This window comes from Sinohyriopsis cumingii, chromosome 2 (assembly GCF_028554795.1).
Source record: "Sinohyriopsis cumingii isolate HCF-2022 chromosome 2, ASM2855479v2, whole genome shotgun sequence".
Lineage (NCBI taxonomy): Eukaryota > Metazoa > Mollusca > Bivalvia > Unionida > Unionidae > Sinohyriopsis > Sinohyriopsis cumingii.
The window spans coordinates 15,360,404-15,374,600 of NC_142962.1; the positions used below are offsets into that span (position 1 = coordinate 15,360,404).

At 32.5% G+C, this 14,197-nt stretch overlaps 1 protein-coding gene across 1 annotated transcript in view; it reads left to right on the forward strand.

Annotated features, from left to right (window-relative positions):
• The window catches only part of LOC149804374 (nuclear pore complex protein Nup133-like), a 128,712-nt gene that overhangs the window by 64,617 nt on the left and 49,898 nt on the right, over nucleotides 1-14,197 (forward strand). Inside the window, exons 19-24 of the mRNA XM_089939524.1 lie at nucleotides 1,979-2,085; nucleotides 2,456-2,558; nucleotides 7,464-7,583; nucleotides 8,885-9,031; nucleotides 10,213-10,426; nucleotides 11,131-11,264. Of these exons, the coding sequence (XP_089795650.1) occupies nucleotides 1,979-2,085; nucleotides 2,456-2,558; nucleotides 7,464-7,583; nucleotides 8,885-9,031; nucleotides 10,213-10,426; nucleotides 11,131-11,264 (825 nt within the window). The remainder of the gene's footprint in view (nucleotides 1-1,978; nucleotides 2,086-2,455; nucleotides 2,559-7,463; nucleotides 7,584-8,884; nucleotides 9,032-10,212; nucleotides 10,427-11,130; nucleotides 11,265-14,197) is intronic.

Here is a 14,197-nt window from a genome sequence, read left to right on the forward strand (position 1 = left end):
AGACTTTTACTTGAAACATTTATTGGGGAACCAAGAAAAAGTTAGAGCTCTAATTAAATTTCAACTGTAACCAAATTATATGGTGACAAAGAAAAGATTCACATTTCAAAGTATATCCTCATATTTCACTGAATCAACACTACCACCTTTTTATAAGTATTCCTACTTCTCAAACTTTTTTGTTTAACTTGTGTGTGAAAATATTCCTGTGGTTTTTCTTGAGAGAAAAAAAAAGGTGCCATTATTTTGAGTGAAAAATTAGAAACTGTACAGTATAATATGCATTCATGTTACAGAGGAAGTACTCATTACTCAAAGGAAGTATTCATTACTCAAAGAAATTATTCATTACTCAAAGGAAGTATTCATTACTCAAATGAAATATACATTACTCAAAAATGTCAGCTGAACTTTTCATAAATGTACAACATACCAACATACAAGAAAGATGTTTTATGGATTAATTGACATGGTTCATATAAATTATGGAGTTTTTTTATGTCCAGTTTTGCAGCAGCTGATGTAATGTAAAAGACTGTAGTGCTGCTATGCTAAGTACATGTACAATCTCTCTTTAATTATTTGTTCAGCATAAAACAAACCTGACCACAAGGTAGTGTATCAGGTAATATGGCAGGTCCATATATGTAATCACTTTTTTAAGTCAATTCAGACTGCAAACAACAAAGACCATGATTTGTTGTAGCGTAATGCATCTGCTGTTCAGGGTCTGTTTTGCTTGTTCTACTGATTGCTCATAACAAAGTGCATAGACCCAGATCTGCCGGTGCATTATGCGATGGCAGATCTGGGTCTGTGTAGTTTGCAGTTGCACTCGACTTAAAAGTGATTATAAATGGTAGTAATAAGCAGCAATTTCATGGAAATTAAATAAAAAGATGCAATTTTATTAAAACAATTGTTTGCCAAAAAAAAGATGGTAGTTGTACATTGCAACTCTTTTCTTTTAAAGCTGGGAATGTTGATGCTTTTGACTTGGCATGGTTTTACCCAGGTATAAATGCCTTGAACAACTATTGTGAAATGATCAATTATATAGCTTCATTGTTTTGTATATAAAATAATTGTCTTATGTCCATAATATTGAGACTTTGACAGTTATTATTTAATGTGGCAAAAAGGACAAGCAAAGTCTTCATTGGGGTTTGTGAATGCTAATGAGATAGATGCTTCCAACCCAGACACTGCAGTAGCACCATCTGATCTTAAAGTTAAGCTCAGCTGACGACGTACACTTGCCACTTGGAGTTTAATAAAAGTAAAATGGTATATGTATTACATCAGGTGAGGACATACCCTTGCCACTTGGAGTTTAATCCAAATAATTAATGAAAGTAAAATGTGATATGCATTACATCAGGTGAGGACATACACTTGCCACTCAAGTTTAATAAAAGTAAAATTTGATATGTATTACATCAGGTGAGGACATACATTTGCCACTTGGAGTTTAATCCAAGTAATATGTGGTATGCATTACATCAGGTGAGGACATACACTTGCCACTTGGAGTTTAATAAAAGTAACATGTGATATGCATTACATCAAGCACGTGATTCAAGTTTGAAAAACAATAAAACCAATTTTAGTAACAAGAAAGTTATAGTTTTTATGAAGACACCAATTTTTACAGACAAAGAAGGCAGAGGGTACACAGTGGGGGCCATTTGAGGCATGGGACAAGGTATCCATCTGTTTCTAGCTTGAACACAAGCAACCCTGAAATCCATGAAAATAGGGTTGCTACATACAATTAATTCAAACCGTTTAACTGATGTCCTACAAAAACAATAATTATTTGGAATAGATTTTATTTATGATTATTGGAACTGGTACACTGACGAAAGTTCTGATAAATCCTAATGGAATTCCATTGTGTTCTCTTGTTTGTAACATAAGGTATGTGTAATTGTAAATGAATTTGAGCACTGATTTCATGTTTCTGATCTTTCAACAGCTTAATGTGATACCAGTGAGAGATGGAGTCATGTCAACAAAGTGGTTGCTTTGTGAACATGTAGAAAAGCTGGAGGCTGCCATTATTCTGAGAGAACTGCACAATCAGTGAGTGATAAATGCCTTTTTGTCCTTGCAAACACACTCCTGCATGTGTCCACCTTCTTCAACTACATATATTTCTTTCATTCAAAAGAGATTACAAATTGCCATTTGACCAACTTCTTCATTCATCACATATGAAAATCATAACAAAATTAACTGTTGTATTCAGGATAAATTTTTAAATAATAATTAAAATATTCATTATGCAGAGTGAAATGCCATGTAAAAAAATTTTTTTCTTTCTAATGTTAATAACTGATTTGAGAATGTTAGCTTCTGATTATAAATACACATTTTGTTAATGATTGAATTTGCCTTAAGTATTTATGATTAGATGTTTTTCCAAGTCATAAAACAACCCTTCTTTCGCCAGGCATGGTATGGTCATAGATCCAGCCATTAAGAAGGTTCTGGTGTACAGAGAGGATTTGGGATTCTCAGCAAGCTTAACACACCATGACCTTTTCTACAGAGAAGTAAGATGACAATTTTGTTTTTATTTTTATTTGTGCAATTTCACACTATTTGTCTTGAGCAGGAAAACTTTACATTTAAACACCACATAGAATTCTCAACTAATAAAATCTGTGTAGTTGACAAAAACAAAGTCTGACATGTACAGTATGACAGTATTATTGTGTGTCATATAAATATAGTTTTTACCTAAGAACAACACACATGTACAGGCTAATATATATGTATGTAGACACATAATATATATTTATCCGTGGAAAACCGTATATAACCATATTTTAGTTTTGGGCAGCAAGGCTTCTCAAAGCTTGCACTGGACTGAGCAACCAGATTTTGGCTGCTATTAGTTTATCTTTGCTGACTTTGATGTAAGGTCATTACTTGTTTGTGTTTGTGTGTTGTTAGAACTTGTACAGTAGCTTTAGCAGTTTGAATCATTACTTCGATGTGGTAGTTTTTAGTGATGTCTAGCACTGGAACGTTATGCTGCAGACATGTTGCATCATGTCCTACTCAGTCACATTATCCTGACAAAAGATACATATGCTCTGAGTATGGGAAATTACTAAAGATCATGAATTATTCAGAGCAAGGAAGCAACCTTTTCAGTTGTAATGTGTCGTGTTTTTATCTCATATAAGCGAGACACATTGCAGTATGGCTGCATACGCAACACACACAGAGTTCATGGATATATATTTTTTCTTTAATAAATTGTTTTTGATGAGCAAAGAGGAATATATGATAACAATATAAGGTTAGTATTTTTCACTTTATTATTATCAAATAAGCCTTCTTGTTTATATGTTATTGCACAAATTCAACACAAATTTATATTCTTTCTTCAGTCTTTGGACACATGACTTTACTGAAAAGAAGTTTCACCATAAGTTCTGGGACAGGAATTTTTTAAAATTATTTTATCATGTCCCTGTATATATATATATATATATATATATATATATATATATATATATATATATATATATATATAACGTAAATATGATAATTTTCAGGAAATCTGTTTTTACTCCAGATATTTCAACTGATTCCAGAAAATATAGAAATTCAGAATTGTTGTTAATAATATCATTTAGAAAGAAAATTCCATATATGCCCAGTGTATTAAGAAAATAGAAATGTACAGCAGTCAGAATCACTTTATTATACCACATTGGTTGATACAATACTTGATTTGAGACTTAACATGCCAGACTGAAAGAACATGAATCTCTGTCAGACCTCCACTTTCATCATTAACAATAAGAATTAAGGAATATATTATGTATATGTAAAGAGTTCAGGGAATGAATCTCTTGGTACCCTAAAATTGGTGCATGAAAATGAAATATTTAATATTGTTAAGATAAATATTTCTCAAAATCATGTAAGCCAGGTATATTTTCAAATGAAACTATTAGCTTACATGGCCATAAGGCCAAGCCAAGCAGGCTTAGAGTATGGCCTTGTATCCACATCATCCTTTATCCAATTTTCTGCATGTTATAACCTCTGTAGGCCATATTTTATATCCAATTTTTATCAGATTTGGAATAAAGGTTTCTGTCATCAGTATCTTGAACAAGTATGTTTACTCCAACAGCCATGGCACTAATAACTTATTTATGTTGCTGTGCTTTAAAAAAACATAAAAACCAGACTGATCTGATATCGATAAAACTTGAACTTGCTGACTCGTATCATCAAGGTATTGGATGTGTTTGATGATGAGAGCCATGCATATTCATGATCTTGAAGCTGATTAGCTGTTTTTGTTACGGCCCTGGAAGACACATGAATTCAATAATAAACATGATCCATATGTATTAATGAGGTGATCTTATACGTAATTGGATGAACTTGTTACCACATGAGAGGCTGTATTTCTGATTAGATCTTGAATAAATATTGTAAAGAAGCATAAATCATTGATGGATACAGTTATTAGAAGGATCAAAACCTGTATTGATGAGAGATGATCTTGCATATGATTGCCTGACCTCATCAACACTTTGTGATTATTTATGGTAAAGTTTTTATAAAAGTTAATTGATTTATATCATCGAGATAACCAGTGAATTATTGTTGCCATTAATATGCATTGGGCAAGATCATTGACTATTAATTAAATTCATTGCATCTGGAAATAGTTTTCAATTTTTAAGGAAGTAAATCCTGACATTGACAGTAACAGTATCAGTATTAATGTGCACATAGCACCGCCCAGCAACCTTTGAACTTTGTCATGCTCTTGTTGTTTGTTTAAAAAATAATTTAATTTTTGGTCTACTTTAAGTTGAAATTTAAATCGTAAATGAATGTGCATTGAAACAACTTTTCCAGTTTGGATGGATTTGTCCATTTGACCAGTGGAGGGACTGACATTGAATCAACTGCACCTGTTTTTCTGTTTTGTCATTGATTGTTTGTAATCATAATATGGAAAAAATTTGTGTTTTGACTGATTTGTAAAATGGTATGTCTCTGATAGATATGCAGTAACCATTGGCCTCAGTATGCTTTCTATTTTTCTAGACCCTAGAGAGCACTGGTCATTGTCTGAATTATTCTATTTGTGACCATTTAAATGATCAGAATGGTATTTTCAATACTGCATCTCTCAGGTTCACTGTGGATGTTGTAAATATCATGTTCATTTGTTCGCTTGTTTGAAAGTTTCAGTTTTGACTCACTGAGTTCATCTGCATTGTTAACTTCATCATCTCTTCTTTAAAATGGACGAAACAGCGTTTAGTTCATCCACAAGCAAATCTAATAAACCAAAAGCGAAAGCATCTGCTACATAAGCGTACATTATTTGTTCATTAAAATAGGCATACATTATTTGCTAATTAAAGTAGTTCCTGTTATATGATACTATTTTTAGGCACATGTCATACAGTATGAATCTGTGCAGTATGGAAAAATGCATGATTCTGACATTGTAAACTTGTAAAGTTAAAGGAGAAAAAATGAGAATATAGTTAATAGAAATATTGTTTTAAAAATGTACTAGACAGGCTAGCATAAATTGTGTGCAATATTTGGAATTAAATATCAGTAAGAATTTCATAACACAAGCATATATATATATATATATATATATATATATATATATATATATATATATATATATATATATATATGAGAGAGAGAGAGAAAGATAGAGAGAAGATATATTTTACCAGTAATTATTTTTTTCTACCAGTATCCCAATAAAAGCATGTTTCTTATGTAAACAATGTCAGATTTACAGAGAATTTTTTTAAAACTTGGCCACATTTGACATTTCTAAATATTTTAAAACAAGTTCCTATGTTTTGCAGTTGAGGACCTAATTCATGCATTAAATGCGTTGGATTGGGAACCAGGCTAATGCAGGGTCCAGAACTTAACATCAACATGGAATGCCCATGTCCTTGTGTCTATATTGTTATGTTTATCTATATTATGTGTTTAATTTTTGTCCATGATTATAGATTGTAAGGATCCTTTGTAAACAACATATTTCATAGTTAACTTTTGTCCATAATTGTAGATTACACTTTAAGATAATAGTCATTTGTAAACAACATGTTTACTTGAATTTGAGTTCAGGACCTTGGTTTTTCCCTTGGAAATTCTATTGTCTGCCTGGCTATTGTCATGATGTTTACTTGAATTTAAATTCAAGATATGACCTTGTTTGCTAGTTTGGTATTTTCTAGAAGCTTACTTGTTTATGAATTTGATGGGAAAATGACCCATATAATTTGAGAGGAATTATTTATTTAAATTATTCATTGGTATTATAAACTGCTTACTGACTTTTTGGACTTAAACGCTGTTTTAGTATTATTGAGGATTCATTAAAAGACATTCAGGATTATACCATGGTGATACATCAAGACTTGATACATCAGCACATTCAAGATTCTTGGAATTCATTTGGAACATTCTATACTTTTGAACTTGTGATAGAACAGTTAGAAATATTTGGGATTTAGTTCACAATACTGTAAGTTCCTTTTAAATTTTCAGTTTGTATATTTTAGGGAAATAAATTTATGTTACTTAATTTAAGAACATAGAGTTGCAACAATATGTACATCTCATTGTCATAGCACAAATTTTAGGTGCTAGTTGTGTAGCTGTAGGTGTTACTTATTGTCTGTTATTTGTACTTATTTGCTGTAACAAATTATACTGCTAATATAGTACGTTTTGTATGTTTGACTTACTAAGGGATATCCATTTGACCACTACTAGACTAGTTTCTTAACCCCACCCCCATCCCAAAATGATTTTGTAGGAGAATGATTGTTTTTTTAATCATTTGCAGTAAAGAGTATAATACATAGTTAAGCTGAATACAAGATATCCTTCTTGCAGTATAATACACTAAATATGATGTCCTTCCTGCAGAATAATACACTAAATATAAGATACCCTTCTTGCTGGATAATGCACTAAATATAAGATACATTTCTTGCAGATTAATACAGTAAATATAAGACACCCTTCTTACAGTATAATACACTAAATGTAAGATATCCTTCTTGCAGGATAATACACTAAATATAAAACCCCGAGTGGCCGAGTGGTCTAAAGTGCTCTCCGTCACGGATCACTGTCATCTCACCTCTGTCTGCGTAGGTTCGAGTCTTGGGCTCGGCCAATGTGGATATGTGAGAAAGCTTGCCGGTAGCTTCTCGTGGGTCGGTGGTTCTTTCCGGGGTTTTCCCGGGTTCTTCCTCCACCATTAATACTGGCCGCCATGTATAGCCTATCTTGTGCTGAAAAAGGGCGTTAAACCCTATAACAACAACAACAACTAAATATAAAATACATTTCTTGCAGATTAATACAGTAAATATAAGACACCCTTCTTACAGTATAATGCACTAAATTTAAGATATCCTTCCCAGGTTTCGAAGATCCATGAACTGTTTGAAGCCCTGTTGGAATTTGAGAAGGAGGTGTTATCCAGAGAGATACCTTCTTCTGAAGCTGTCAGCTTCATCCAGTCAGTAAATGCTGTCATGGAGGTAAGAGATCAGGTTCAAAACTACAGCTGGTTGGATTGGTCCACACAAATGACATTTGCAGAACCTATGTCACACATATTACCAGTCAATTAAACTTGTGATTCTTAACACTGGTGCATACTCACTACTATAGAAGGAAAATGTCTATTTCTTTTCCCAGTCCATGAATTTAAAAGCATATGAAAATGTGTACTCTTTCCAGTATATGAATTTAAGTACAGATGACAATGCGTACTTTTTTCCCAGTCCATTTATTTAAGTACTGGTGAAAATGTGTACTTCTTTCCCCATTCCATAAATTTAAGTATTGTTGTAAAAAAACTTTCTTCATGAAAACTTGAAAATTGATATTCACAAAAAAATTCAAATTATTTGTACCGACCATTTAAACTTTCACATTGTTTACATTGATCATTAAACTTTCTCCTAAATGATGAGATTCAGTTTCTTCTTAATTTAAACTATATTGGTCTGAGAAGTCAGTGTTTTGGTGGTATTTTTTTAATGCAAACTTTCTGTGCGCATAATATGCTCTGAAATTAATAAATCCTGGTACAAGTGAGCCAATGGCATCTTGGTTTTAAAGATAATCCACTATTAGTAGATCCTGGTACAAGTGAGCCAATGGCATATTGGTTTTAAAGATAATCCACTGTTAGTAGATCCTGGTACTATTGAGCCAATGACACCTTAGTTTCAAATGATAATTCACTATTAGTAGATCCTGGTACTAGTGAGCCAGTGGCACCTTAGTTGTAAAGTAAAATCCATTATTCTAACACTGCAGTAAATTTAAAAGACTTTCAAATTGGTTGAAGTTCTACAGTTTACTGGTGGAGTAGCAGACACATGTTTGATGTAATGTCACTCATTTTAATGTGAGCAAAGAATGATATTCTTGACCAAAATAATTCTTGACATCATTTTCTTGAAATGAGTTAGATTGGGGATAAGAGTTTCATATTTGAAGCTTTAAGGGTTTGGCAACCAAGAAAACATTATTTATATCCTCAGAAGCAAACATAAAAAAGAGAAGCTCAAACTGGTTTTAACACACATGCACTGTCTCTCTTGCTATGTACACCAGAATTTACATGATTAGGACACATATGCCATTTGACTGCTATATCCTAGTTTTGTTACCATTAGTTAAATTTATGTAAGAGTAATATTTTATGGCAAGCACAGCAATAAATGATTCTGTGGCTTTAATTTTGTAACCCTTAATCTGGAATAGCCATGTGTTAAGGGCTAAGGTGTTGAATGCTGCCATCATTGATTTATTTGTGCCTATTTTGTAGGGAATGCTTCAGGGAGCATTGCAATATCGCAAGAGTAAAGGCAGCATGTTCATGCCCAGTGCCACAGAACAGGCAGATCAGCCAGAGTACATATCCTGGACCTCAACAGGAGGGAAAACTGGTCTTAGGACTATCATCAGAGAACAGGTTATTATCTCCCTTTGCAGTCTTTGTGTTGACAGGTTGTATTCCCCATTACTTAAAAAAATATGAGAATAGTTCATTGCATCATGTACAAAACAGTAAATTACCATTCTTCTAGAGACATTTATTTAGAAAAAGATAACAGGCTGGAATTGTGATGACTCTGTAACTATCTCCATTTGTTAGAGTCACAATAATAGCAGTGTAATATCACCTTTATTGAACTTTACATGTCTCCTACAGATATTGTAATTAGTAATTGCTTCACAGCCCCTTATAGCACTTCTGCTGATATTATAATTAGTAATTACTTCACAGACCCTTATAGCCATCCTGCTGATATTGTAATTAGAAATTGCTTCACAGGCCCTTTATAGCACTCCTATGGATATTGTAATTAGTAATTACTTCACATGCCATATATAGCACTCATACAGATATTGTAATTAGTAATTACTTCACAGGCCCTTTATAGCACTCCTACCGATATTGTAATTAGTAATTAATTCACAGCCATTTAATAGCACTCTTATGGATATAGTAATTAGTTATTAATTCACAGGCAGTTTTTATAGTACTACTAAAGATTGTAATTAATAATTACTTCACAGAGCCTTTATAGCACTCCTACAGATAATGTAACTAGTAATTACTTCAAAGGTCTTTTATAGCACTCTTACGAATATTGTAATTAGTTATTAATTCACAGGCCCTTTATAGCACTCCTACATATATTATAATTAGTAATTGCATCTTTCTTACTTGCCTCATACTTACTGTCCCCTTCCATTTTATTTATGTCTTGTGTCAAAAATTCAGATGTAGATGAGGAACAAAATACTATTAATATAGCTTGACTTCTCTGGCAGTGACACTTGTTTGACTGTCTGACATTACTCAATGACACTAGTTTCACTTATCCGGCACTTCTGAGTGACACTAATTTGACTTATCTGGCAGTACACAGTGACACTAGTTTGAATTATCTCACAGTACTTAGTAACACTAGTTTGTCTTTTCTGTCTCTGACACTAGTTTGACCTGTCTGGCAGTACTCAATGATGTTGCTTTCACTTCTCTAGCAGTACTCAGTGACACTAGTTTGAATTTGATGATGGTAATCAGTGATTCTAGTTTGACTTATCTGGTAGTTATCAGTGACATGTGTTTGACTTATCTTGCAGTACTCAGTGACACTAGAGATGGGGGCCCCAAGATGTGGTGGAAAGGAAGTTGATATGCAGGGAATTTTGTTCCAGCAGCTATTATTCTTGGTGGATGTTTTACTGGATGGTTACACTCACCAACTTTTGTCACTTCGTCAGGGAAACCAAGACAGATATGACCAGCTTCGTGAAGAGTTTGAGCAGGAAAAACACCAATTAATACTGCCATTTTGTAAGAATGTAATATTATAAACTTAGCAGTTGTATGTAATTTTCCTCCAGTTTTTTTCTCTTGAAAATAAATTGATTTCAAATTTCGACAGCAAACATGTTTTGTTTTCATTCGCATTTGAGTTTAGTAGGAAAATGAAAAAATAATCTAGAAAGTAGAATATTATTATTTATTTGCATTTAGAATGAAGAAAAGAAGATGTTTAAGTTTAGAATAAAGTCTACACCCATAAGTTCACTATTGCTATTGCATGTTATTAATTGTATCAGCTCATTCTTTTATCACCAATTTGTGTTGCATACCGTGTAAGATATATAGTGGTGTATATTGAGATAAGAAAACACTCTTTCTTCAGTGTAATATATTGTTTGTTTGGTTGGTGTTTTTAATATAAAAATGTTTGCTCTGTAACCTCTCTTAACCAGTCACATTTCAGGATCAATGTAGAATGTTAACAGGAGTGGATATAAAAGGGAGGTAAAATTTCATAATAAAGTATAGAAAAAGAAATATAAGAACCCGACATTGTTACCTTTTAAGAAATCACTGAGCTCATTTTCACATTTTAAGGATAATCCCAAAAGGGGACATTGATGATTCAATAATTTGCATTGATCAAATGACCAAAATGTCATGTTTAACATAACAAAGGTAGAATCGGTTGTTGACTAATGAATTATCCTTTTTATTTTATTTTTGTCTAGTGGAATATAAGCAGTATGAAGCAGCAGCATCCCTAGCTGAGAAATATCTTGACTTTGAGATTTTAGTTCAATTATGTGAGGAGACAGGGAATCAGGAGAAAATACAGAAATATACAGAACAATTTGCTGACCAGGTCTGTTGCATTGATGCTACATGTTTTTTTGTCTCTTCCAGTTTTTAAGTTAGAACTCCTAGTGATAAAGCTGTTATTAACACCATGACTGTTAGTTCTTTTGTTTCCACCCTTGTCATTAAAATTAATGATGAGTTTGGAATAACAAATTAATTGAAAGAATGGTGCATTTAATCTTTTCCAAGGTATTGTCATTGAATTTCTATGATGGTACAATAATTGAGTCCATATTAACTAGGCTACATTGTTCCCATGGTAATAGTTTCACTGAAACCAGATTAACTAGACTAAACTGTTTTCAAATCCAAAAATTGTAAAACTTGTGAGTTTGAGATTTGTTAGCCAGTCAAACTCTACTTACTTAAGGCCACTATTGGTTGGATGCAAAATAAATCTGTGGTTCACAATGGAAAACCCCACGTATTGTGAGGACCCCAATGCGTCTTTGTTCTACTATTAGAGTTAGTTTTTGAAATTGTCTATGTTTTACTGCGAAACTATGTTGGCATACTTAGCAGGCCAAATAATACTTCAACACAGAGTAGTTGGAACACATTTTACATTTTATTTTAGGCACACCAAATAATTTAACCCTTAAAGTGCTATGTTGTTTTGCAGTACAAGATCCCTCATTGTTGAATTGTTTGAGAAAAAAAAAGAAAACTGCACAGTTTTTAAAGTGCATGTATTTCAGTAAATATACACAATAGATACATAAACCCTATATGAAAAATTATGGTGGATATCTAAACTTTAAGATTAGCATCAAAGCACATGTGTAAGTTTAGCCCATTTATATATATATATATATATATATATATATATATATATATATATTATAGGTGCAAATACAAGTAAAATGACAAGTTACAGTCATATTTCATCTGTATTTTTGTTTGTTTTTTAATGGAAAAGTTCAAATATATTTAACCATGTACATGTAATATCTGTCACAATATTATAACTAAATTGTGAAAATCACAAGTAAAGAAAAGGTAACAGTTTTGCAAACATCCACTCCATGAATGTCAGAGGTAAGTTTAGACCCCCAGAGTCAGTAATAAATGTTCATGAAAATTTGTGACTTGTTATTTATTCTAATATCATCAAAAATGAGGTTCATATCTGGTGAATAAATCTCAGCAAATGCTTTATTTTTTTCAATCATTGGGCGGATCTTGTATAAAGGGTCACCTTGATTGTTCTCATTGTCTGCCAGGTGTAAATTGCATAGAATAGCTAGAAATATATCCCGTACTCATGCTTTTGCTGAAGTATGGGGTTGATATCACATCATCAGTAGCCCAGTAGGAATCAAGATTAGATTTATTTACCAAACCCATTGCTATAATCAGTGCAAAAAAGAGGTTTAGCTGCTTAGGTGTCATAGGTTGCCATTTCTTTATACAACTGTTCACCTTCAAGGCTGCCTCATGAACTCTCTGATCTGCATAACAGTTTATTTGATCTTAATCTCAGATGCAATAACTAGTCATCAAAAAAAGTCTTAAATAGTCGAAAGGTTCAGTATTCACCATCTCGACATTTAATTTTGAATTACCAGTTGACAGGCATGCCATCTTTTCTTGTCCAGCCAGCATGTACATAAGACTTCAGTTCCACATCAATTCCTTGCTCAGAATCACTCAACACTTCTCCAGCTCAAATAATTTCATCCTCCTCAAATCCTTCAAAATCATTGTCATCATCACTATCAAAAGCCAGTACTTGTTGCAAGAAATCACCACTGTATTCAGCATCTGCCATATTTAAATTTTTTCCAGGTACCATGTGCTCAAAAGAGAGTATTTGTAAAACTTCTTTGCTAAATTCATAGTAAGGTACAATAGAATGCTTGTTCCGGGCCTCTATAAACCAGTCAAATATTGTTTTACAAGCAGTCATGGCTAGTTGAAGTAAAAGGAAGCATACATTGTTGCTTACCTGGAAAACGACTTAAATCACGACAAGCACTACAAGACATTAACTGACAGTGCGACTAATGTCACGACTAGCACTTTAAGGGTTAACCATGATATGGTCACTGGCATGTTAGTCTTTTCTTCTCAATGAATTCTCAACTTTCTTTACAAGATAATCAGATCATAATAATGGATCCCTAAAGAGGACATGACTGAAGTTGGCATGATATGCTTAATCAGTGAAAATGAAAGAAAATAGTAAAAGTGGACACACAAAAAAGAAATGAATTAAAAAGAAGCAAACATGCATAGTTGCCAGAAATGAACTCTGACTTATATGTATTTCTGTTAGTGAAAATATTAATTCAGGTGTAACCTGACAGTATTTTTTGAATTCTTTCTGTTAATATGATTAAAATATATTGTGATACATCAAAATTATTCAAAATATGAAGGTGATTTTATTGACTGTAAAGTGAGTTTGTTAAGTAACAAAGCATTCAGATCCTTACTGAGTAGATGTGAAATTGAATCGGAGTGGAAAGTTGCACAAGATTAAAACGTATAAGACTATTATTTAATGACTTTAAACATAATTTCATGATTGTAAATATAATCGATGGAATCAAAAGAAGGGAAAGAATATTATGAGGGGAGGTATTGTAAGTTTTTAAATCCATAATATACTTAGCAATTAGCTAGTAGTAATTTTCAGCTATTGAAAGTATTATTCTGTTAGTAATGCCAAAATATTTTTCTTAATATTTTTTTTTCATTTTCATTCCTTTTTGTTCAGTGTTTTCATTTTCTTTTTGATTTGTTTCTGTTATATAATTTTGCTCATTTACTTTCATTTTCAGAACTTAGACACCATGTCTGATGTATGGCAACTATTGTTGCAAGTTATTAGCCCCTCAGGTCATAAACTAGAAGTACTTATGAGATTGCTTGTTGCCCATTCTGAATCCGTCTAAACTATTTATGGGATTATCATCAAACTTGACACACACA